The sequence below is a fragment of the Phalacrocorax aristotelis genome, chromosome 2 (assembly GCF_949628215.1).
Source record: "Phalacrocorax aristotelis chromosome 2, bGulAri2.1, whole genome shotgun sequence".
NCBI classification, from domain to species: domain Eukaryota; kingdom Metazoa; phylum Chordata; class Aves; order Suliformes; family Phalacrocoracidae; genus Phalacrocorax; species Phalacrocorax aristotelis.
The window spans coordinates 21,939,811-21,967,498 of record NC_134277.1 but is presented as its reverse complement, the minus strand read 5'-3'; the positions used below and the strand labels follow the sequence as shown (position 1 = coordinate 21,967,498).

Below are 27,688 nucleotides of genomic sequence, written 5' to 3'. Positions count from 1 at the left end.
ATTGTTGCAGTTCTGTTACCTGCCTTTTTCTGGTTGGGTTTTTTTTTTTTTCCTTTTTTTGCTACCTTGATTTGCTGAATGTTTCAGAATCCCATAGCATGCATCCCTCAGCATCCCACAGTTTAATGACAGTGTAAATTTCTACTTTAAAATTTCTCCCTACATTGAAATTGTTTCTATATTTTTCTCTCAGAATTATTCTAGGTGGATTTAATAATTTTGGAATCATATGCTTAATGCAGAGCTTCAACATTCAGATAATTAGCAGCAATTTTCTAAAAGTAACAGTAATCTTAACCACAAGCCTCTGTGGGTTATTTAATAGGAGACAAATTTTCAAAGCAGTAGCTAAGGGCAGATTAGTAAATAACTACTTCTGCACCCAGATTTTCCTACATAATTAACAACATGTACAAATATTTTATTTGGTTTGTTTGCATACACTTACCAACTTTTCACTTAACATACAGAGTATGTGCCTTTCTCTAAAACAAAGGACCCTGTCAAAACTTGGATGAATTATTGTAACTAGTGCTGTTATAAAGTGGCCCTGAACTGTTTGTATTGGATTGCTATCAGCCTGGTGATTGACAGTGTGCCAGAGGACATACATGCTCATTCATAAATCACATTGTCATGAACTTATTGTCTGATCTCATTGTTCTTCATGTCACCATGAAGAAAAGAGAGAAAAGAACAAAAGAAGAAAAAAGGAAAACAAAAAGAGGAAAAAAAAACTGAACTTAAAATTCAAAACTTGAGTGAACAAATCCTGCCTTGAGTTCATGCTTTGACCCATTTAAGTAATCTTAATAATCTGATACTCTAAATGGATTTATCTGATGTAGAGATTTTTTTGCTTGAATGAAACATAACATCAAACTCTTTAGGGTTAGGTTACTGTTTTCAGATAATCTAAGCCATATTCTTTTAGGAAGTTAAGTTTTAAGAGAAAATCAGTGAGAAATGAAAAAAGAGATAGAATCTGTCATGAGCTTTGAAAATTACTTTAGGTGAAGAATACACAATAATCACATCTTTTTGTTTTAAGATAAGAGATTCTGCTATACAGCATCAGCTTTCAGTTTTACTGCATTTTAACGTGTTTTGTTTTCAAGCTACATATGAAAGACTTAATCCTAGGGACCAAGTTCTCTAAAAATAAGCAAGCATTCTGTGTACTGCAGTGTTGAGGGAGCAACAGCTCAAATCTATAAGGAACGTGCTCAGAACCTTCTGGAAATAGGACTCTCTCAAGCAATGAAACCTAAGTAAGTAGATAGATGATATTAGCAATGTCAGTGAAGATATTCACTGGTCTGTGATTTGGAGAAATACAGTGTCATAGAAAAACCTTAAAAATATGGGCAAATGAGTAGAAGCTGGGATTTTTCTTCCTTCCATCTCTGCTACTTTGATGTACATGTAAATGTGCAGGACCACACTCCACTCCTTCTTAGGCAAAAGGAGGAAGAGGGGAAGGAACATACCTTATTGTAGGAGAAAATCTTTTTCCTAACAGTTTAAAAAAGTATTTTAAAAGAGTTTGACTTCTCTCAAAAGTCTAAAGGCTGCTGCAGAAAAGGAAGCCTTTTCATACAGTGAATCTGGAAAGTCTTTTTATGTTATTAATAATAAACAGTTAAGGTTTTTGGTGAATCATTTGAAAATATTCTGTCGCTGATTAAAAAGCCCTCAAGTATATTTGGTTTGAAGAGTCCAGAAATATTTAGCAAATTTTTTTATTGCCTCCATCCATTTGGTAAGCTTAGCTTCATTTCCTGTGGCTCTGCTGGAATAAACATCAGATGCAGATGAACCAGGGAAATATTTTGAACCCAGCTCAGAACATGAATAGAAGGTGCAGATCAAGACCAAAATATGTGCTTCGTTGCTGTTTCACTGCAGATGTAACAAGGCAGATTGTCTCACTGCGGAACCTTTATAATTGCATCTGGAATACTTAGTGTATTCTTCTGACAAAGCGTGTATTCATAAGAAGTTTCTTTGCAACATCTTGTACTGGAAAATTACATACTGCTCTTGCATGCTTTGGATTCAGTTCCTAATATTCTCACTGTATTAGAAATGTAGCCTTGCGAATAATGCTGCGTAGGAAAAATATCAAACTTGGCCACAAAATAAAAGGTATTCTCAGACAGAAAGAAATCCTTCCATCTCTTTTATTCTTAGTATCCCCAGGTGAATTAATGAGGATATTGAGCCCAGTAAGATATACTTTCCCCTTAAGTCCTCCGAAGAGAAGTTATAAACACTTTATATCATTCTTCAGATGAAAACAAGCATGAAGATGATTCTGAATTTCAATGTAATGAAGTAATTAAGAAATAATTCCTCTCAGACTGTCAGAAAGTAGATTTAAAAATCTCTGAATATGAATAGGAATTTTCCAATATGGGTAGGCATATAGACCTACAGATCTAAAGAGGTTATGGTCTTCTTAAAAGTAATTCTGCCATTTTCTAAGAGTGTTTATTGCTCGGCATTGTGGGACAGTGGAGACCAGGACCCACTGCTGCAAGTCAATGGAAAAACCTGCCTTTTACTTTTAAGTTTCCCATAATGGTGGCTCATCACCTCAGCTTGCCCTTCCACTATGTTCAACCCATAGAGGGCAGTGACATGCAATTAATAATAACCTTTCAGAGCCTTAAATGAAAACACTCTTTTCCACATCTGGTTTCATGGGTCTTGGTGTGTGTTTTTGGGAAGAGATTAAATTTTGTTAGCTGATCTGTCAATAACATTGGACTTTCAGAATTTCTCAGGTTGAGTTTAGGGGATTATAAAGTACAGAATTACAAAGCAAGTTGATATGTGGTAAAAATTATGTTCTGAGGAAATTTCCAGAGGCATTGCCCAGCAATATTCTACACTAATAAAGAGTGGACCATGTGGCATGAATAAATAAGTCCAAAGTAGAATACATGTGATAAGCTGGCAGGTGTTCTATTGTAGCCCATCACCTACTTGCCCTGTAAAGCTTATGGGTATGACCAACAAATAATCTTTAACTTTTTTTGTCTGTTACAAGATTAGGTGATCATTAAGGCTATTGAGACTGCTGGGTCCTTCCCTTACTACTGTTCTGGGATGGATCAAATAAGCTTATTGCAGTCTGGACCTATGATGAGGACACTATTGATAAATCACACTAAATTTCTCCCTTTTCTTCTATAGGTAAAGCTATATTACCAGGTTAACTTGTTTGATACCAAATTAACTCTTTGTCTGTCAGGAGGTATAACTGGGCAATACGGCTGTTTCATTTTTGATCCATAGAAACATTTAGACTATGCTGGCTGTTATGATTGTGTCTGCCTGCTCTTCTGATGATGTTCTGCACCTCTTTTCCTTCTAAGAAGTTCTAGTGTTTTTGCACTAGTGTATTTGTGCAAGGGAAACATAAGATTCCAAGAACAAATTGTTTATAATACTTCTATTGATAACTCAGTGCTCTACTGTTGTCCCATGAAATACTCGTTATTTAAGTGCTAACAGTGTGTTAGGTATTGCAACAGAAATATTGACAGATGTACACACATACAAAGACGAACTTTTGAAAGGACACACTGACTCACTGGGTTTTGAAAAAAGCTATGAAATGTTATAGGTCATGGCTGAAAGTGCACCCACAGTTAAGCCTGTTGGCAAGATTTCTTTTCTAGACTTCATTTGCAAAGGAAGGAGAAATATTTAGAGAGTCCTTTTCCCAGAATAGGGATGGGGCTCAGGAGGAAACATGTACATTTGAATAGGTAATAAATGGGCAGTGGATTCCTGTATCATGAATTAGAACAGCAAAATAGTCTGGAGAATGGACCGTTTAGATAATAAAGCAATAGTTGGATGAAGGCTTTAGCAGTCCTCAACCTATAACTTCTGAATTTTAATTTACAGTATTCTTTTTTATCACAGAACCACAGAATCACAGAATGGTAGGGGTTGGAGGGGACCTCTGAGATCATCTTGTCCAACCCCCCTGCTTTAGCAAGCACATCTAGAGCAGGGGGCACAGGAACACATCCAGGTGGGTTTTGAATGTCTCCAGGGAAGGAGACTCCACAACCTCCCTGGGCAGCCTGTTCCACTGCGCTGACACCCTCACAGGAAAGAAGCTTTTTTTCTCATGTTTAGGTGGAACTTCCTGTGTTCCAACTTGTGCCCATTGACCCTTGCCCTGTCATTGGGCACCACTGAAGAGTCCAGTCCCATCCTCCTGACACCCACCCTTCAGATATTTATAAGCATTGATCCCCCCTCAGTCTTTTCTCCAGGCTGAACAAGCCAATCCTCTCAGCCTTTCCTCATAAGAGAGATGATCCAGTCCCCTGATGTTATGCGGAAAGAGTTTACAAAGTATTAATGCAGACCACATAAGAATTTAGAAGGATTTTAGCACTGATGAACTTAAAAGCTTGAGTGGCATGCAGATTGTGGGGCTGTTCATAAGTCATAAAAGGAAACATAAGGAAGAAAGATTAAGTTATTTTAGCCACATTTCCCCTCAACTGAGGGAGACATCCACAGAAAGATATTGAAGAGACAGTATGACATTTTAGTCTGAATAGAAAAAACTCTGGTGGTTGTCACGTGTTAGCAGTGATGTGTCATTGTTAGCATTTTGCTGTCAAATGTGATACCTTGCTAAAAAAATAGACTTTGACCAAGTTTTTAGGGCAAAATTATTTTGCTTGTGCATTCTGTGTCAATGAGATCTGAGACCCTCTCTTCTCTCCTCTTTCAAAGACTTGCAGATACATAATAGGCAAAAACTATAATCGTCTCATAGTTCAGAACTGCAATTTAGCCTTTTGTTTGGAAAGGTCAGGGGTTTTCCTTTCATGTACACTGGTTTCTGGATGCTGTTTGTTCATGTTACTTTGGAATACCCTCTTAGGTTGGCAATTTAAGTGCTCCAAGAACCTTGTCTACTACTCTGCTTAGCTGGAGTAGAAATGCAGGCAATAAGAGGATGCAAATGGGAAACTGGATAATGACATGGTTTCAGGAATGTAAGATAGAGTGTGAGGTGCACAAATCTGAACTGAAAAAAGGCCAAGGCAAATGTAATGAGACATAAGGAAGATAATAATGTGGCTTTGATACAAAAGTGTTGGTGTGAGGAAAAGAAAGACCGGGATGACATGCAAGTAAGTGAAACAAAGGATATGTGGAGCCTCGGATATGATGCTTACAATGCAGAAGAGGGCAGGGTTGTTTGGGTTTTTTTTGGGGGGGATGTGTGTGTTTAGTAAAGGACCACATGCAGCTAGACTCCTGCAGGGTAACTGGAAAATGGGATTTCTGTCCTGATCAACAGCCAGGATAATCAACCCATATACACACAGGAAGCACTGATACTATCCACCAAAGCCACAGATCTTAACCATCTTTTATCAGTCTGTTGGAGTATAGAGTTAGACTGGGCCTTTTGTCACCAGCCCAGGTTGAAGAGCAAGCTAGGCACTCAGTATTAATATGTGTCAGGAGAAGAATAGCCTCATAAAAACAGAAAGAAAGGTGACACTGTGGCCTCCAGCCTCCTGTACACTGAGACACATTTCTTCTGATTGTCATCTATGTCTTTCACATATCTCTTTTTTACATTAATACATGTATATGGGAGTGAAGAAGATCAAAGGATTTCTGGATGCAATGGGCAGGTCAAAGGACAGACTGATTTTTTCCCCCCCTCAAGGCATATTTGTGTTTGTTTTAGAAGCAAACACATTCCAAAGATATGAAAGAAATGCCAAAGCACCAGACAGATTAAATGGAAGGAGAATGCAGAAAACAAAACAATAATTCATGAAATGGAATCTGCAAAGCTTACAGACGATGATCCTTTCATGCCAAGAGTGTATCCAGAAGAAGCGTATAGCTTACCACACCTTAGCCAAGTCAGCACCCTTGTCTGGGCCTGGGGAGAGAAGTGCCAAGCTTCCTGCTTGTCTGTCCCTTTCCCACCTCTGCCTTGGATGTTTCATGCAGATAATGTGCAGGGCTTGTGTTTTTGAAGGGACTTTTCACTCCAGATTAGAACAACCTTCATGCAGTTACGCAGGGGATGAGGTTGCTTTTCATTTTGTTATGTAGAGCTGTAGCTGAGCAAGTGAAAAATCAGCCTTTCATGCTTTACGAAGTGCTGCTGTTGTATAGGAACCACTATTGTTGAACCCAGACAGTCCTCTTCTGCATTTTATTTGAGTACTCATATTCAAGAATTTGTGAAGTGCAAGGGAACTGTCATTTCTGTTGTAAAGTTTCTATGTGAAAAACTTTCTTCCTAGCAAAAGGTATTTCAGTGTCTCACTGTGGAAAAAAAAATGCCCCAGTTCCTGTAACTGCATAAAGATTTGATACTTTATGGCTATGATACCATATACAAATTGGTTGATTTTTATATGGATATTTATAAAGAAATATGTGATCTGTATTGCTTCTACTCACAGTATCGTTTACTCAAAAATCAATGTGATAAATGTAATATAAGTCTGAACAGACTGTCATGTAATAAAATGTCATGTGAAATCAATCAAAAACAGGCTATCGGCAGATTTGAGCTTATATTCTGTTTAATTGTGCTACATTTAACATTTCCAATTCTATATAAATATTTATCTCTGTATATTTTAAGAAGCTCCACCAAATTCCATACATCCAAACTTAAACATGTAATTTTTTTATAGATTTGAGGCTTAATGTTGGGATAGATACAAGTTTTGAATTTTTCTCTCTCACTTAAATGCACGAAAGTAAAGGAATTCCCTTATCATTTAGTATTATCATTATTATCCACTTTATTTTAAGTCTCCTAAATTCACCACTGATACACAGCACTGAGCTACTTTTGTAAAATTAATCAATAATTTTGTATAAGTAATATTGGGGAAATTTTCCTATTCCCAAGAGTTCTCAAGGGCAGACAGAAGAATTTCCATGTACAACAGATGGATTAAATATTAAAAAGTATCTCTTCTCAGTTGTTTTTTTTTATTCCATGTTGGAGACCTTAAATCCAAATGTAACTCATCATAACCAGCCATTTTATTCATGTCACTGATAGATGGAAGATGTTTGCAGACTTAACGAGTTACCCCAATAATATGTTATACTCTTTTGGAGGTTATTCAAAAAAGTAAAAATCAATGGAATAGATATTGTTGAGTTACCAAAATAATTAAGTTGAATCTTTGACTACATAGTTGTTGAACAGGAATATGAGTCAAGTTAAGATAATTTTGCCAAACTGTTTTACCACTGGTAAAATCAGCTTTGATTACCATACCTATTCTTTTTGAGCTGACTGTTAGTAAGAGTCCTCTATGCTGTGTTTCCAGGTAGAAATGTAAGTGAAAGTTTTAGAAAGGGTGTCACACTTGTTCTGATTCCGGTTGCATTGATTATAGGCCTGAAAGGGGCCTCTTCACTGAGAGGGTGGTCGGTCACTAGAACAGGTTCCCCATGGAAGTGGTCACGGCACTAAGCCTGTCAGAGTACAAGGATCGTCTGGACAACGCTTTTAGTCATATGGTTTAGTTTAAGGTAGTCCTGCAAGGAGCAGGGTGTTGGATTCAATGACCCTCATGGGTCCCTTCCAACATGAGATATTCTATGATTCTATGATTATATTAAATGAATGGATCTCTGACGTGATGGCACATGGAGTCAGGAGTCTCACTCAGAGAAATACATTGAGAAAATAATAACCAGTTGTCATTGACTATGGAATTAGTGGTGCAAAGCACCAGTAAGGTCCTGTTATATTATTTTCTCTTTAATGGATTGTGTCATTGGCTTTAAATCAATGGGACATAACAGAAGAAACAATGCCTGAAGTTCTCTCTGTAGGTGCTTGTGCGCTCAGTCATCATGACTCATAAACGTCTGCTACCCACCACTGGTCCAACACCATTCATAGTGTGCAGCAAGAGTTGTTCAGCTGAATATCTTTGACTTTGCATGCAGTTATGGAGACCCTTCCCTGTGTTTTCTTTTCTATTCAGCAATTTAAAGTAAAGTTGCCATTGTTTTCAACTAACTCCTTTACAGTTAACGATGATTTTTCAGAACACCATCGTCAAGACACATTGCAGTATCTTTATGTGTCGGTAGGTCTAAGGACCTCCTTCTAAAAGATATCAACAATTCTGTGAGTTCCCTGATTCAGAAAAAACTAGTGTAATATTTTTGTGCATGCTTGTCTGCACTTTCCTATTCAGAACACAATATCTAAAGCACCAAGATTAACTTTGTCATCATAAATATGCATAAGAAAATCTTATTAACATAAATCTGATCTAACAGGTTCACCATGTATAAAGAAATGCAATTAATTTGCTTCCCTACCTATTTTTACTGTTGTCTCTATTTTCCTTAGATTTTGCTTGTTTATGTACTACTTTCTTAGAACCCTTTTTATGCATTACATTTAGCTGTTTGATGCATCACAGCGTTTTTATTAACCCTAGCTGGAGTACTAATGGGTTTTGATAAGAAAAGACTAGCAAAAACCTCCTCATTTACAATTTGGATGATTAGTCACACAGTCATAAAGAAAAATAAATTGGGACATATACAAAACTTCTACAATTATTTACTTTTGATACCATCATCTATGTGTATCATCCATTCACAGCAATTGAAACTGATGCATCTGCTTTCTAATACAACTATTAAAACATGAAGCAGATTGTTTGCTGCTGACTTGCCAGTTAGATTATATGATTGGACATTTAAAGAAAAGCTTTAAAATATATTAACGTATTTGAAAGTCAGAATACTCTTATTTACCTTGAAATAAACCACACTAAACATATAATTATCTTATATGTGTTAGTTTTTCCTCCCTTGTATTACCATTATCACAACTTTTTAAAGATTCTACCTATCTGATACCCTATTTTAAAACAGTAGACTAACCTTGCATCCAGTAATATATCCTAAACACAAAGAATTAATCTCATTATTCTGTAAAGGTAAATAGAGCTCTACCAAAATGAACTGTTTTGGAGTTCAATCATACATGTAGTGATTTCTGTACTAAGACTCCATCTACTATTGATGTTTATGTGATTTGTATGGTAATCATCTCATTTTGCTACTTTTCCTATTATCCTAGCAGTGCATGTTTGCCATTTCTTGACAAAACTGAAGGGTGCCTTCTGGTCTTCTCTCCGTTTGTGGGTTACTTTTTTTTTTTTATAACTGGTATTTGACAATCCATACTTACATGTATCTTACTATATATGTCTTATTCAAACCTCAGACTGATGATGGCATTGTGAAAATATGGAGTGAATCAGGAAATCATGGTGATGACTGGAACAAAGTCAAGTTACACTTGGGGAAACTGAGGAATTTTGAAGTTATCTTTGAAGGCATTCGTACCAGAGACCTAGGAGGAGGAGCAGCAACAGATGACATAGAGTTCAACAACTGCACCACAAGTAAGTTCAAGAGGCAAGTTTCTAGAGGGATACTAAAGGAGATGTATGGTGTTCTTGCTTGTTTTTAAATACATCACAGTTTTATTATCTTCATCGTAGTGTCACTTTTAATAAAATCTGTTATGAATACAATGTTTTCACTCTTATCATTTCAGTACCATTTTCTACTCATACAGAAAGTCTTGTATTAGTGCAGCGTTCTCACACTAAGTTATTGCAGATAAATCCAGGAAATGCTTGAGGTTTTGTTTCCTTAATTTGTTTGGTTTTGAGTAAGAACTTTCCTTCTTTAATTCATTGGTAAGTTATTGAGTCTCTGATGGCGTATGTAATAATTTTATATAAAATATATCAGATTATAATAAGTGAAGCCTGTGGTCCCCCTGTTTTATTGTAAAGGCTCTTGTCATAAAAATGAGTTGAGCCTACAAATGAATGACTGTCACTATTCCTTTTCCCAGTCCACTTCAAGTGTTAAGGCCAGCAAAATAAAGAAAACCTTTGACTCCTTCACAGGGTACTCACTCTATTTAATTCATCTTTTTGTGGACATGGGCTAAAATAGGAACAGAGTTTGCCTGAAAACAAACAAACAAACAAACAAAAAACAAACAAAAAAGACAAAAATAGGGTGGATTGTGGTTTCCATCAAGAAAGAATGTGGTCATAATCCCTGGTAGGGGATATATTGAGTGAGGTAATCATTACTGACATTACATATCAACACTGTATGAATTTTGGGGAAGTTATTTGGGCAAGCTTTAATCTCCTGCTGTAGTATGGATGCCCATTATCAGTTGGAGCATGGAAAGTGCAGTTCTAAAGAGCATCTTTGACCTAGTTTCATCTGCAAACTGCAAGTTTTGCATTCAGAAATTTGTCCGTGGTGTAAATGAAAGAATGGAAACTGGATATAACTTGGGACTTGCTTCAGAACTACACTTCAGTAAAACTCTAAGGCATATGTACCCTTAAGATATCTTCCAGGCGTATGAACACTAGTGATTTCCTTGTGCTTTTTCTAAATGTTTCATTGTCCCCATTGCTATGTGTGTGATTATTCTCCAACGGACAAGGGTAGATGGATAAGGATGCCCTGGTAAGAGATAGGAGATCAACATTCCCCTATCACCTTGAATAACAAAAAGGATGCTGATTACTCTTGCAATTTGTTGCCAAGTTGTGCCCAGATATATTAACTCATACTGTGGGGTCTAGTTAAACCAAATTTCTGGGATTCTGTCCTATTTTGGGGCTGCAACAATTTAGACAATTTAACAGTCAGATTCATTAAGATATTCAGTAAATAAAAATAGCAGGATTTATATTTTAAGGAAGAAAAAAACTCCCTTTAAGTTCATAAAGGTGGCATCAACATATCTTCATATAATGTAAAAATATTTCTGATTAATCTTAAGTCCACATATTTTATAATAACCTGAAAATAAACATTACATTAACATAACTGGAAATATTCCAGAGAGATGTCATTGCAAGGAAGGAAATAGTTTCAGCAGGGTGTTGGAAAGCTGTCATATGAAGGATCTTAAATCTCTTAAAATGTTAAGACTGCTGAAGTTTACATTGGGTTTAGTCTATGAACCTACAAATCTGAATGTTAATAGTGCTTTATAACCAGTCCTGCATTAAAATACCTTTGCAGTGAAACAGTTCAGAAAGTAACCTGTGTTGACTACTATATAGCAACTATTTGTTTTGCAGCACTGCTTCAGCAAGAAGCTCTGTTAGGAAACCAGTTGCACCATGTGCTGACTACTTTCACATACTTCCAGCTTTGACATAGTAATATTCCTGTGTATTTTGCAGAAAATTATTGTTTATGAAGATGCATGATTCAGAGGAGGCTTTTCTCATAGAAGTTTAAAATACACAGCTGAAGCTCAATATACAATACAAATACAGATTTTTAAAGATTGAACTAGAAAAGCTGGAAGCCCAAGATGCCCACCCCTTATAGAGCTGTCACTTGCATGGTGGATGTTTTTGCACTGTAATAAGGCACAATCTTTACACAATCAGAAAACATTCACTTACAGCATCTCTGAGAGCGTAAGCTAAGCACAGCAGAGTTTTCATTAAAGTTTAGGTGTATGTGTCCTTTGGGAATATGTTTATGCTCATGTCTTTTCAGCAGGATTAAGAGGCCTGTTGTATTTGCTTTTTAACTGTATGTATGTGTATGTGAGAAAATGCATGTCTATAAAAAAACCCAAAACAAACAAAAAACCACACACCCCCCAATGACTTTCCTGTTTCTATGATATTTAAGCTCAAACAAGGGTCCAGAGGGAATCATTGCATTGTCTTTAGCATCTTTCACATCAGCTACAAGTTTGATTTATTTTGTCTTCTACTCCAGAAGTTGAGATTTGCTTGCTTAATTTTCTGACTTTCCTGTTGGCATGATGGCATGAAGGAGCCTAGTCTGACCTTTTTCATTCTCATGGTTATTGATTCTTTACCTTTGTAGAACAAACAAACAAAATACTTTTTGCCAGAGTCTGAAAAATTTCCCATCTGACCAAAGCCTGGGGCATTCAGGATAGAGGAAACATGTCATGTCTAAATTGGTTTTTTGCAGCACAGGGTTCACAGTTTTATTGAGTCTTTTGTAACAAAGCTAGAAGACAGCAAACACAATCTTATTGTGGCCAAACTCAAGGAGAAGAGTAGCATACAAACCAGAAGGGGTCAGGCGTTTCTTCTCAACAAAATTACTTGATTTACAACACTTAGTAATGTCCTCTGTTTGTAGATGTAGAATTGCTGAGCTAGACCAGGGTCCTCTAGGGGAACTGAAGGCCACATCTGTATTTTCTACCAGGACTTATAAGATTGAAACGAAAATATTATATAAATTTGTGGATATTCTGGCCATGGTAATTACATAAGCAGAGGAATAGACCATACACAGAAAAACCTAGAAGATAACTGAAAATAATTTAAACTTGAATAACAAGTCTGAAATAAACAGAAATGAATGGAAGTGAGAAAGCCTTAAAGTGCATGGGCAAAAATAGAATGTTTAGCTTCTTCCCAGTAAATGGCATGCAGTGGTGGAGACAAATGTTAGAGCAATTCTGGATCTTTCAGATATTTTGGGATAGCCTCCTCCTCATAGAATGTCCTTTTGGAAGCTGCTGAATGGTAAACCTGGATCATGGTTTACAGTCAACACAATAAAATAATTTCCTCTTTGCAGAAATAATGTACTCAAGTAAAAAATAGCAGAGTCACGTCACAGAGATTGTTCTTTACATTAGATTAATTGATTGATTACATTTGAATTCTTTTTTCACCTTTTTGTACAATAATTCTTTACACAACTTTAGTGACAGACTATCTTATATCACCTGAATAGAGCTTACAGTGGTCATCCCTTGTGCTTTTTAATAATTTACTTTGACCATACGTGAGGTTATTTGCAGGTTTAAAAAAATGCCTGCAATTTTGCCTTAATAAAAATATTGTACAGAATAATCCCTAAGGAAAATTTTATTTTTGAGACTTCTGACACTTATCTTTAAGATAAAATCTAAAAATCCTGTCAGAAATAAGCTGTGGTCTGGTAATCTTAAGGAGCAAGCCAAGAGTTATTGATTTGTTTTTCCAGCTGAAGGCTCACTGTCACATAATAGTGACTCAAGACTGTAACTCATCAGACATACTGTTACCAGTAGTCTGAATTTTTTACATCTGTAATTTTAAACAAAAGGAATCTTGTACTCCAGATACAAAACACAGAGTATAAGCATGGACATATACCTTACTGAGCCATATCATACATACTGATTTTGGCATCCCAGGGCATCACCTGAAAAACCAACAGTGAAAGATGAATGAAAATGAGCGAATCATAACTCTAAATTAAAATTAAACAGACAAGTCTAGAATACTTCATTATCTAGTTGATTTATATCGTTTTTCATGGTCTGGCAATTCAGTACAATAAAGGTCCAGGAAGAAGAGACACCCATTACAGCTCCAGTGATCTTTGTGGATTGCTTGTTTGAGATCATATTCAAAAACTTTTCTTCTCATATTTAAGGTAAATAGAATACAAATTCAGTCATACTTGAAGTGGTATTAAAATTATATTTAGTTTTTAAAAGAAAGCAAAATCAAAATGCCACAGTACTTCTATTAATAGGAAATTGATTTACCAAATAGACCTAAACAAATATTTTCTTTATTTCTTTATTTCTTTATTAAAAGCTTGCTTTGCCTGGTCATAAACTTTTTCTTTCCCTTTCTCCTCATATATTTGTGCTCCTCCTCACCTATTGTTTATGGCAAAAACCATAGGCGAAGTTACTGCAATCCTCTGAACAACTCTGCTTCTACACACCCATAAACAAGAAGCTTTGAAAGTCTCAGCAGAGAAATCTTTTCTCATTAGAATTCCATCCTAGCTTTGCACATCAGAGGGAAAACAACTAAAACATCCTAGCATTTATGTGCGTAGGCCAACTTTTTTATTTTTAAAATAAGCCAGTGTTGTCTTTGAAACCTCACCTATGTATCATGTAAAGCTTTACATTTAGTAGAGAATTTAGTTCCTTCTGCTCAGCCACTTGAGGAAAGTTCAAACTCTTATAACAGAAATATTCGGTACAAACCTGGCCCTGAAGTGAGAGGGAAGGGAATTCAGGCAGAGAAGGCTGCCGGAGCTGATTTAGTCACTCAAGATATATATTTGTATTCAGCCAGAATGTATGTCCAGTTACCTGTGTTTTTTGATCTTTTTCTTCTTCTCTTTTTTCCTTTTTAAAACACAATGTTTTATTATGTTCTTCACCTTTTTTCATAAATAAGTCAATGTCAGGGTATTCTGGAATGGGACACTGGAATTGCATCACATCGCTAAAACTTCTCAGTAAATGTACTGTAATTAATGGTAAAATTCTTATTTGTTAGTCTAATGTTTGGATTTTGATTTCATGGTGAGCTGCAATTTACAAATTGCTGATATCTTTGCAATCCACTTCATTGTAGAGGAAGAAACCCGATTTTGAGAAGTCTAGTAGTTTTTGGCAGCTTTAACATAATTTGTGTTACTGTAACATACATTAGCATGAATGTGCTTTATACTTTTTGAGTGAAAATCTTACTGAGCTCGGATCTCATTACACTCAGCAGAAGGTACAGATGATGCACAATTTGGTTCTAGGCAAGAAATAATCTCCCATCTGGAAATGTGAAAGTCAGCCACAGCTGCCTTCCACAGATATCCTGAATGCCCCTGTACAAAGGACTCGGTGAGGAATGCAATGTGCTCAGGAGAGATGGGGAGGAAATACAGGCTCCCTCAACCCAGCTTGCCAGGGCTGCCAGAGTTACAGTGGGGGAAGACTTGAATGCCTGCACAAGTCATGTTTTGCACAACATTGCATATTAATCTTTCTAGAAACATATGAAAAAATATAAATTCATTTTTACTGAAGAAGCAAATATTATATAGCCTGCCTTCAGGGAATGAATAATATTGCATTTGACAATCTTCTCTGAAAAGATTAAAAGAACAGAAAGAAGAGAAATATGGCAGCAGCCTGAAAATCACAGTAGTCTCTACATTTCATTGCACTGGACAGAGTAATTTACATACCTGTAATACTCCAATATTGCTATTTCTGTTTGAGATTATATAAAAAATGCGGAGGACCTTAACCTTTTTTTGCCATCTTTCCTTCTTTTTGCAACTCTCAGATTCTTATGAGGAAAATACTTGAGGTCTTTTGCTACAGATTTTGAATATGAGAAACATGTTTTAGCTTTTGCCATACTCTTCATGAAGAGACCTCAGTGGTTTCTTCAGTTTCTGTTTATCTCATGTGAAACTTTTGAAGAAAAGTTGCTGACCAAAGATACTTTGGTTTGGTAATACGTGGCTGCAAAAACAGGTTTTCAGTATAAAATTAAGATATCATTTTGACATTCACTTCATGTATTTACTCTTCATATCCAATGGTAGATTACTTAACTCCACCTATTTCAAATGGGCCACAAGAGAAGAATTTCATGACTAGTAAAATATACAGGGTAGAGATGGCTGGATTTTAATCCTTTTTTTTCGACATCAAAATCATTGTCTATAAAGGTGGTATTAGAAGAATGAACACTGCCCCAGCCTGAGTTCATTTTCGTATTAAATTACTGTAGAAGGTGGGCACCATTCCAGTACAAATAAACTGTCTGTAACAATTGATCTGTAACCCATCATACACCTCCATGCAATATGACACTCAAGATGAATTTCACATCTCATGACGATTCTGCAGAGCCAGGGAGAGCATTCAGCTGAGGAACTGAGTGCATAGTTTTTGTAGATAATTGTGACTAGCACCTGTGTGGTGTACTTCATTGTTCTGTCACAACAACCCCTATGGGCCACATTAGTGCAAGTCCATGTATAAACAAAATAATATATTCCTATGAGATGCTTCTAAAAAATCTGTGATAAGGGGAGAGAGTGATGCGATTGAGTAGTTTGGCTTGATTCTGCATCACAGTGGAAACAACGGCTTGACAATAAATGTGTAGGGTAAATACCTTTGAAAAGCTCTAAAAATAATCTATTCAGCTGAACTTTCTGAGGTGTAATGTAGCTTTACACTGGAATCACGATGGAGGGGAGAGAGGGAGGGGAAAAAGGACCAAGTAGTAGAGACCACATGTCAAATTTCTTCAGGAGATATTTTTCTCTGGTTGAACATGCTCATAATTACTGGAAAATAGAATTTTCTGCAAAAGCATCACTATTTTTTAACCTTATCTCATTTTCTCCCTTTCTTTCACCACCTGCAGGCTCCAAAGAGATGAAGCCTAGAATACCAGACCCTCACTCATTGCTCAGTCCTCAGTGTTTCTCCCTAGTGTCTTCTTTAGTATGCAGCTCCCTACATGAGGGTACTGTGAGCATGAGCTCCTTACCCTGCTGATACACTCCAAACCAAGGCTGGTCTTTCAGTCTTAAATATAAAAACTTCTGTCCCTGTGTGATGTAGGTTTATATACTCCATGATATCAGCACTAGAAGAGATTTTTTTCTTTTGTATTGCTTGAGGTGGAGCCAGTTGTACATTTCCAGAACTTTGGATGATTTTTTTTATTCTTCCAGTTTATTTGGTGGCCTTAGGCACTGTAATACCACTTGCTTAGAGCTTGTTTAGGACATCGATTGGCAGGCTTTTGTATCTTCAGGTGAAATTCTCTCCTAAGAGTCGATATAATTTGTTGAATCTGCTGTTTACGTCAGGGCCAATGCATAACTTTGAATTAAATATGGCCTTTTAAATGACACATTCTACGAGGACAATTCCCTATGGTTCTTGAATTACAAAAGAACCTTATTTGAAATTATATCTAGCTTGCATGAGTAGAAATTTTTCATCTAGTTTTCCCTGCAAGATTGTCAAGGTCATCCATGGAAAGAAACATTATTGATGAGTTTGCAAATAGATTTTTAATGTTCTATAAAAAACAATGTAGAAAAGGGTACTGAACAATTGGGGTAAGCAACTGAAAAGCATGATGCAAACTGTGTTTCATAATTTCTGAATTTCAGCATACTGAGTACAGTTGAGCTCCAGTCCTAGGGAAACCTTCTAGGAGCTTGTATTTCATACATTCTAATTTAAACCAATGGTGAAATTTGGAAAGTATAGTTTCTTTCACTGAATAATATTCTCAACAAAACATCTTTAATATTTTTATCTTTGGTTATTCCTATATCTGAAGTATTGTGTAAAAGGGGATGGAAGTGATATAAGTACTCTCACTATACAACACAATTTAAACAACAAATAATAAAAAGAAGTGAATTTTCAACTGTAATTTGAAAACATTCCTACTCAAAAAGGACCTTAATTTGTAAAAAGACAAACAGGTAGGAAAAAAGTGTACTTTTCCTTCAATATACATTACATGTTTCTCTTCATACTGTTGACATGGTTGTGTTGCACTGTTGAGTGCATGCATTCCTCTTAGAAACCAAAGATGAGACTATTGGTAAACAGCAGCTCAGCATACCTGACCTTGAGTTACATGTTGTTGTTCAAAACAGCTCAAGGTCTTGTTCACTGTAACCTTTAGCAACCATAATAAGTTGGGATTCACCCTATGCCTTTCACAATCACATACCACTGGCCAAACATAACCTCTGACAACCTATGTAAGTCTTCAGTGTTGTAATGCAACGCGGCCAGAGCACCTCTTCTTTTTGGCTGTGTGATCAATCAGTTCTTCCACGATAAATATTTTAAATAGAAGAACATGTACTGTGTCAACCTAACACCCAATTTATAAAATTTACTGGTATCTATCAAACTAATTTTTTTTTTGCAGTTATCCATTTTGTTTCAGATAGTCAAGGTCTATAGCTTATAGAGCTGTTATTTGGCCTGTCTGGTTCTGGTTCGTTCCACGATTTTGCATGTAATAGACATCACAGGAATATTTTCATCTTACAAAACATTGGTAAAAGAAAGCTCTTATACTCACAGAGTCAGAGAAACATTCACTGGCCCAGTGCTGTCCTCTAAAATCAAGCTTAAAGGAAAGGACCATTTTCATGAGTTCGTACATAGCCAGTCTTTTCCTGGTAACTGAAACAAAGTGTCTGGGTTAATAGTGTTGTATTTATCAGCTATCTCCAAATGAATCTTGTCACATCTATAAATTCTGTTAGTACCATATGGGCTAGTCTTCCATAGATAACATATACATGAGATGGATATAAATGTATCTCATGATATATCCACAGTAGAGTCACAATTTATTTGTGGTATGCACGATGTGCATCTGTGTCTTGCTTGTTTTCTCCATATATACAAACACACATATGTATTCTTATTAGGCAAGGTCTTATCTTTGCTGGTATTCTGAGAATTACATTGTACAGAATAAAATATGTAGAAATAAAAGTGAGTGTATGTAAACATAAGTTCTATGGCAAACAACATTAACATTCTTCTTTTGTAGGGTTTAGTCATCCAAAAGCCAAGCCAGTTCTATTGGTTTCTTAAAAACTACTTGGAAGATTATACGGCTTTTTGCTGCATCAATCCAAATTGTACTTAATTGAAAAGTGATATCCTGTATATACTTTTTCCTTTTCAAGTACTGCCATTTCATTTGCCATAGCGATTTGCATAACATGTAGTCAGTAGTTACTACTTCATTTAAAATAAATCCTGTGCTAGTTTCTTGTGGTGTCCTGGTTTTCAAGAAATGCTGCAGTTCCAATGGGAAACCAAATAAATGTGACAAACCATTAGCATTTTGCTATGCCACAATAATTTTTGGCATTTTTTTTTTTATTATAAGAATCTAATCCCCAAGTATTAACTGTAAGGGGAAAAAGGTGGTTTAGAAGGATATATGCTGTGGCCTGTCAATTTTGATGTAGGAGAAAATCAATGCTTTAATTGCTCAACCGGTTCTTTTTAATGTAGTTATTTCTGTGCTGACCTAAATCTTGGTTGTTATTGTAAGATATGAAATCCTTCTTTGTGTTTTATATTCTATATTATTTTGTTTTGTTTTGTTTCATTTTGGATTGTTTCTTTTGTTGTTGTTGTTATTGCCTGTATTCTCTTTTTGTGGGAAAGGAATGGACTGTGGTCTTTTCACTTGCAGCACATATGTATAGTCTTTAGACCCCACAAGTTTATGGACTGAATAACTGTAGGAGAAGAAAAAGGAAAGCATAAAGAAAAACAAGTGCAGGAGTGCTGGAAATTAATAAATATTGTTGTAGTTTCTGTTCTCATTAAAAAAAAAAAAACACAAACACCCACCCCTATTTTTATAGCTCTTTGCCATGCCTTTATCACTCATGTCATTCCTGTAGACCAACACTCCATATCTGTATGGATATTTTCCATTATGTAAAATTGTGTGTAGAACTGAGAAACAATGGATTGTTCAGTTTAGTGGCTAAACCAAAAACCTGGAAGAAGGTCAGGTCAAAAAAAAAACCTTTATGGCTTTTTCATTAAGTGCAAGTTTCCTTCTGGTCAACAGTCTCCTTAAATTAAAATGAAATGTTTTCTTTTGGTTTTGGATATCAGCTTTCTTCAAAGTTTTGAAAGCATATTCAGAAATAAGCTTAGTACTTATCAAACACATTTCAAGCCCCTGCAATTCCTCTCATTTCCATTGTGTGAGAAATCCACATCTGTGTATCGGGTATTTCTCTGTTTTCCACCTCTGACATTTTCATATATGGAATCCATTAATTCTTTTGCTTGCTGTGGCTCACTGATCCACTTTAATATTGTAGCTTCTCAAAGATAACTTCAGAGTAACACATTAAACAAAGTATAACTGATAATTTTTTAAAATTATAATTTTTGTCCTGATTAGTTTGGAGTGTATTCAACAGTAAGTTAGTTTTTTCCTTATAGGTTTCTTGAGCTGTTGTTAGAAGAAAGAGGCAAGAAAGAAAATTTGCCATATATTCTGAATTTTTTTCTGCTTAGAGTAGTTATTCTGTATGTTTGCATTTTCATGGAATGTTTTGGGTTAGGCTATTGGGAAATATATATATATAGTATTACATGTTATACATAACCAACCATCCGCATTATCTTTCTACTTACTGGTGATCAAAGTACAACTGAGGAATATGATCCATTAAAAAGCTATATATTTTTGCATGCGGTTGCACAAAACCAACATATGCAAAAGACTTTAGCTTTAGCAGCTACAGTCACTTGCTTTGTTCAGCCTGGAGGAGAGGATGCTGAGGGGAGACCTCACAGCAGCCTGCAGCTTCCTCACAAGGGGAGGAAGGAGGAGGGGCAGGTGCTGGTCTCTTCTCTCTGGTGACCAATGACAGGACCAGAGGGAATGGGAGGAAGATGTGCCAGGGGAGGGTTAGGTTGGGTATTAGGAAAAGGTTCTTCCCCCAGAGGGTGGTGGAGCACTGGAACAGGCTCCCCCAGGGACGCATCACGGCGCCAAGCCTGACGCTATTCAAGAACCACTTGGACAATGCCCTCAGAGACATGGTATGAACTTGGGGCTGTCCTGTGCAGGGACAGGAGCTGGACTTGATGATCCTTGTGGGGCTCTTCCAACTCAGGACATTATATAATTCCATGAAAATTTCTGATTTTATCTGAAATGTCAGCTTTAAACATATCTTAAACTGTTCATTAGCAGACATTGTTTTGCATTATACAGTAACTCTCTGGAGGGAGGTTTGAATACTCTTTTTAGAAACATCTTTCTCCTAATTCAGTACTGATAAACTCAGAATTTGGCAACCCTGTAATTTCAATGACAAAACTGGAAATGGACAAGATAATATTTTGTATGTCCTCTCTTTTATTTTTTGTTCAAAGTGTTTTCTAACCTTTTTTTGTTGTTGTTGTTAAATTGCAATTCAACCCTCAGAATTGAGAACATATTTTCTAGTGTGTTCTTCAATACATTTTTCTGACTAAATGGAATTTTTGTATTATATTTTAAAAATGCCAAATATGAAACTTCTAAGTTGCAACTTCTGTGTGAACCTTTGGTTATTGGGATTGTTGATGCCAAACCCGTATTTTATGGTTAAAGCTCACCTTATTTCTTGTTTTTATTTAGTTTTTAGCTGGAGCAGGAGTTTTGGTCAGAACAAGTGTGTACTCTGGAAAGTTGCTTTTTAATGCCACAATTCTGAATAGGAATTTAGAATATTTAGTTTGACTATGCTGTGCTAATGCTGGTACGTTTAGTCTGAGAAGGATTTTATCTTTATCTCTGCCAAAAGTTGTGGCAGAATCTCTATCGTTATCATAAATGTAACCTAGTATCACTAAAAATGACATATAAACAAGGTCTTACTCCAAAAGGATAAAATTCAGAGATATATGACTGTGTTTGGACTTTATGGTATTCATATCTGTTGAGATACAAGTATTCATTATGACTGTACCGATCAGATGTTTCATTTCAGGATAAGATAAGAAATTAATAATATTCTTAAATGATGGTTTCTGGTATGCTTGAAGTACTATAAAGTAGATAAAAAAGAATAATTGTAATTAAGTGCTAAATATAAATGATAGAAAAACGTAACAATGTCTTGCTTAAAGATGAAAGGAGGTAAAGGTGAGGAATACAATCAGTCACAAAGCCATGGATTTTCAAATGTCATTCCCCTGTGTGGTGATCATGTACTTCTTTAATATGCAGTGAAATAAGATGTAACAATTATTGTACCCTAATGGCTCTGCCATTAAATAGTTTCTGTCATTAAGCCATTGAGTGACTTACGAAAGTCACTTAATTTCCCAGGGCATCATTCCCAGTGCATGGAGGGAATGGAGATGAGGGAGTCAAGAGTCTTCTCATAAGTGTCCACTGACAAGACAGAAGGCAAAGGGCACAAATTAAAAAAACAGGAAATTTCATCTGAACACAAGAAAACTCTTCATTTACTATGACGGTGGTCAAACACAAGCACAAGTCTTCCAGAGAGGTTGGATATATTCAAAATACAACTGGACATGGTCCTGCACAACCTGATGTACTAGAGGTGGCTTGAGCAGGGGATTGGACTAGAAGATCTTGAGAAGTCCCTGCCAATCTCTACTATTCAGTGATTCTGTGGTTTTCCAGAATTTAAGATAAACCATGTTACTGAAGTTTTGGTAGTATTTTCAAAGAAGTTTTATCACATCATTTGGGAGAGGTGTGAAAACTGCCTTAAACATCACAAAAGCTTCAGTCAATTTTTTTCTCAAGAGTCCACTCCTCTGCTAAGGGCTCTCTGCCACATGGATGGTCTGTAAAAAGCAGCTATAGCTTTTCCTGTATTTAAGGCATCATGGCAACACTGTGGATTCCCTGACAACTAATCAGATCAAATTAATAGTGTAAAATTAAAAGCCAAATCAAAAAGACAGATATCCATTTGAAACCAGATTTTATTTACACCAATGTTCAGGGACATATGTATTTCAAAACTGAAAATTTAAGTTAGATCCTGCAGGTAATCAAACTGATGACTAAATTTTTTAAACTTTTCCATTCTAAATATTTGAATTACATTTTAATGCTGTGTTGTTGCTTTATTTCATATTACCTTGTGCAAATGTTTAAACTAAACCAAAAATTCAGCTCTCCTTTCCTATTTTGCTTCAATGAGAATGTAGTTCCTCAGTTTGTAAAATTCAGTAAGTACCACTATCTGAGGGGATTAATGCCCTGATAATCATAACTTCCCCTTCTGTAAACATGGGCCTGCACAAAGGTGAATATCAAGGTGTTCTGTTCAGACTGTGTTTAGTGATGTGTCACATTTTAGTCATATTTGAAAGAAAAAATGAAACATATTACAACAAATAGAGTGAAAATACATTCTCCTAAATGTCTTATTGCACAACTTGGAGCTCTAGACTGTAAAACAATCTTAGGTTAACAGGAGTGCATCTTAAATGCTGCGTTTGGGATTATCAGAACTGTTTCAATTAGTGCTAATTTAAATTATGCACCCAGTGTGCTGAGCTAAAAGGTAATTTATGTAAGTTTCTTTATAGTCTGACAGTTCAGAGGTGGCTGAATCTCAGCACCCTTTGGCTTTGGCCCTAATGCTTTATGTGTAAGTTACTCTCATTTTATGATACGATTTTCACTCACTTCAGAGATGATCAAAAATTGTTGTAGTAAAACAGATCCTCATATTGAATGCCATAAAAGAAATTTCTAGGCAGTTCACACACTCAGAGCAAAAGCTTCTTTAAACTCTTCAAAAAAAGTTGAACTTCTTATAAAGGCTTTAAATGTTTATGCATTACACAAATGTCATATAACAGTGATTTTTCTCAGTTTAAAATGTTGTTATTTTCCAAATTATGTCCTGTAATTATGAGCAGAATAAGGTCTTTAGCCCTTACAACAGCTCACAAAACCCCTTTTTATGGAACGTGCACAACAAATACACTGCAGAAACAGTCATGTTGGTGCTGAACTGAGTTTTCTTCCAGGCAAAACACCCTACCCTGGAAGCTTTGGGCAAGGCCAGTATAGTAGTCTGGACACATATAGTGCACCATTAGAAGAGTGAGACCAAATAACATCTGCTGGAAGAAATAAATCACTGAAGTAATGGTGTATAATGGCTAAACCAATAAAAAAGAGCATCATTTGATTTAAATACGATATTGATTTAAGTGTCCTGTTGGTTTCAGTTGGAGAGAATCCCAGGGAATGCCCTGCCCTTACTGATTTTGTGTGTGGGAATGAGAATTGCATAGAGTCTCAGTTCGTCTGCGACTATAAACCAGACTGTGAAGACCTTTCAGATGAGTCTGACTGCAGTAAGTATCTTTTTGTGTATTAATGTAATCTCCAGTTAAAATTATAACTTTAAATTCTGTAGCATAGCTTAGGTGAATTCACACAGCTGCTCAGAAGATAATTACAAGCAGGTTGCCTGCTTCCCTAGCATAGAAGGTCTGACATTTTCCGATCCTCAGAGATGTTTGCTGCAAAAAGTATTTAAGTGTGATTTAGTTGCAAAAGTGTAACTTACTCAAACTAAAGACTAAATATAAACAACACCCAAAAAACAGCTTAAGGACTAAAAACATATTTAAGGAACAAAATCCGTAGGTTACAAAACAAATTAACTCTGAGAAGAAATGTAAACTCATTTATTAAGTTGAAAGCATGTTGAGCTGTCAATGTTGAATGAAAAAGCTGGGCAGGCAAATTAACGCACAATAACATTTAGACATGATTCTGCTATAAAAAGTGAATATTTAAAACAAGCCTGTCTTTCCTTTCAGATTCATCCTGTCTTTGTGAGTTGTGTCCATACTACAAGTTCATTGTTCTTTGTTCTTGCTGCTACCACAGAGTAATGAAAATATTCTCTTGCTATTACTCTGTTACAGACCAGTTGGACAAAATCCAGTCTGTTTATATTTTTATAGTCCTAGTGAATACTGAGACAAAATTTGTGTGTAGGTATTCTTTGCTAATGCTGTTTGAGATGGAAGGACACAGCTCAGTTTCAAAAATCTAGATCAAGCTTTCCAATTCAGACTTGAAACTCAAAAGCACTAAAACATTGTGCCTTTGCTCCTGCTCCATGTCTTTGTTTATTTACAGTCACTGTCCAGACCAGACTTTTGGAATAAGAAGCTTAAGCAGTCCATATATACAGTTCAGTAATCAGTCTAATTCTTAATCTTCTAGCTAGAGGGACAAGTTCTGTCATAAGGCAGATATCATCAAAAATAACCTTGGTAGATGAATACATCATATACGTCAAGTCAATGTTCACATTGCGTTGAAGTCCAAGTACTCCATTGAAATCAACAAATAGTTGGTGATCCCTTGAAAATCAAAGGCAACTTCTCTTGCATGGGTTTGCTAAATGCTTTGACTGGACAGGGTTACAAAAACAATGACCCTTTTAGGGTGATGCAAATTACGTTGGTTTAGCCAGACAGCAGACTTAGAACCTGCAATACATGTGAAGATGTCACTATAGGAGATTTAACCTGAAGTTTCTCCCTCTTTATTGTTTTTATAAAAGTAAATAACAGTTCTGAAGTACATACACTGAAGCTGGTGTCTCTGTTTCTGGTTTCTACCTCCTGCAGTGCTTTACATTCCAGTGAATTTTGTTAGTCATGCATGGAAATGAAACTATGTTGAATGATAGCTTTAAAAGAGTAGCTTTTTTTCAAGTAGATTCCAAGAAAAGATGGATTTTAAACAGATAATCCATATTTCTTGTATATAATATTAATATTTTTTCAGGGGTTCGGCAACATAAGTGCAACAAAATATTCTGTAAACTCACCCTTGTTACATTTTACAGACCTAACAGAGACACAGTAAGTCTGAATTGCTGTCCAACGTTAACTGCTCTGTAAAGATATTCAGAAAACTATCAAGGCATTGGATTTATTCTGTAAATATTGTTACAGTATATAGTAGCTTCATGGGAGGGGGCAGGGTCCTGTTTGTGTGGAAGGACTGTGATAGCATCAACTTTCTTTTAGTCAGATAATAGATGGAAACATTTCAGGCCATAAATGATCTTGAATCACAGTAAAGCAACACAGTCTTTTCCGAGGGGAGAAAAAAAATACAGATATTAACTTTAAATAAATAGAGTGAAATATCCTTTTATTGTAGATGGAAAGGCTGTTGTTACATCAAAATGTTCTCATTAGTCTTTAGTCTTGCTGTTGCTGCAGAACTGACAAAATATCAAGATAACAATAGAGGAGAGATACTGTAATCTGGCACACAGAATACCCAAATAAACCTCAGGTATAATATTTCCCTATCTGTTATATCTTAGTTCCAGCAAATGAGGCCTTACATTTGGATAAATGCACCTTTTCTCTGAGTGTATATCTTACAGATGGGAAGAAACAACATTAATGGGCACATAATACCTGCTGGATATGGAAATCCCATTTTTTATCGAAAAGGCAACAGGAGCTGCTTGATCAGCAAAGAGAGCAGAACAGGCACAGAGAAAGCCCTTCACAGCCTAACCTGCCCCATCACAAGTGGTTATGGCCACTTTTGTATGCAATTTTCTCCTTCTCTTTTACCTTAAGGTCCAAGCTTATTTCACATTCTATAGTTTTATACCAGTGTAACTCCAAAGAAGTAAATGGACCATAATCTACTCAGCAGCAATTCCTCTATGCAGTATTTACAACAAAACTTGGATGAAATGAATTGAATCCACGTAAGCTGGTGGACTTTTTTTTTTTTAAAATAAACTCATGGAAATTACTTACTCTATGCTTCATTCAGTCCAGTCAGGCAATCTTGCAAAATTTTCATTCTCTTTCAGTAACCCGCTGGAAGTACTGAGGTGAAAAAAGCACACATGAAAGCAGTTTCAATTTTCATGAATTGCAGCCAATTATACACACAGATTTGATTAATAGCAAACCTCAGTGTTGATGAACCAACTGGGGGAGTGCTTGAATTATTGAAATAAAAGCAATTTTTCAGATAAATGGAACAATACTTTTCTGATGGCTTCTAAATAGGCTCTGTTTACCCATAAAATAAATAGTACCCAGCAGGTGCAGATATGTCAGGTGACTCCATCAACCCTTTAAATACTGTTCATAAATATTTATTAATACTTGCCTTCTGAATGCACTGTTAAGATATTAGGGTAAAATTCCTGAAGTCAGGTAATCTATTATGAACAGTATAAATCCTAAATGCATTTGGACTTTGACCTTTTTAGAACTGTACAAGAAAATTGTACTTATTTTTCCGATTAATGGGTTCCCTTTGCCTTACCTGCATGTGAGAGTGTTTGATGTTGGATTTAGGCTTTATTAAGCTTACATAATGCTTGTAATGCAATGTCAATGTGGATGATCAGTGCATTTGTGTATTCCTTTCATGATTCCCAAAGTCCATGCTGCGAATAACGCTAACACAAGCACAGCACAACTGAGGTGGGATAGATTGAGATGATCTAGAGATCACCTAGTCCAACCTCCCGCTCAAGATAGGATCCCCTCCAATAGGTTACCCAGGGCTGTGCCAGTCAGGTTTTGAATATCTCCAAGAATGGAGACTCCACAGCTTCTCTGGGCAACCCGTGCCAGTGTTTGACCAGTCTGACAGTAAAAAAAAAGATTATTTTTCTTAACCTTAAAAAATGCTAGCTGTATTTGTGCCCATTGCCTCCTGTCCTGACACTGGACACCACTGAGGAGAGTCTCACTTTGTATTCTTTGCACCCTCCCAGCAAATGTTTATACACATTGATAAAATCCCCCTGAGCCTTCTCTCCTCCAGGCTGAACAGTCCCAGCTCTCTCAGCCTCTCCTAATGAGAGGTGCTCCAGTCCCTTGCAGTACATTACAGAACAGTACAGATCCTTCTCCTAGCATTAAGTGGGATATAGGCTATTCACTGGATCAAAATTATTCTTCTTTTAAGATATTTGTCCTATATATTTAACTAAGGTACACATTTTTACAGAAAAGCAAATCCACAGAGTTACGGCGTATGTGCAGATCTTGGTCATACCAAACAGGTTTATGACAATGATAAGTTATTTTACAAAAAATGGCATAACTTGTTCTTGTAGCATGAAAGTAGAAAATAGGAAAAAACCAAAACAGATTACTAAAATATAATTAAATCTATTCTTTTGACCTGTATCCTTTATACCTAGCCAATGATACATAAATAGT

General features: G+C 36.1%; 1 protein-coding gene across 1 annotated transcript in view; it reads left to right on the top strand.

Annotated features, from left to right (window-relative positions):
• Positions 1-27,688, top strand: part of MALRD1 (MAM and LDL receptor class A domain containing 1) — a 282,805-nt gene that overhangs the window by 164,503 nt on the left and 90,614 nt on the right. The window contains 2 exon segments of the mRNA XM_075082688.1: positions 9,293-9,473; positions 23,678-23,806. Of these exon segments, the coding sequence (XP_074938789.1) occupies positions 9,293-9,473; positions 23,678-23,806 (310 nt within the window).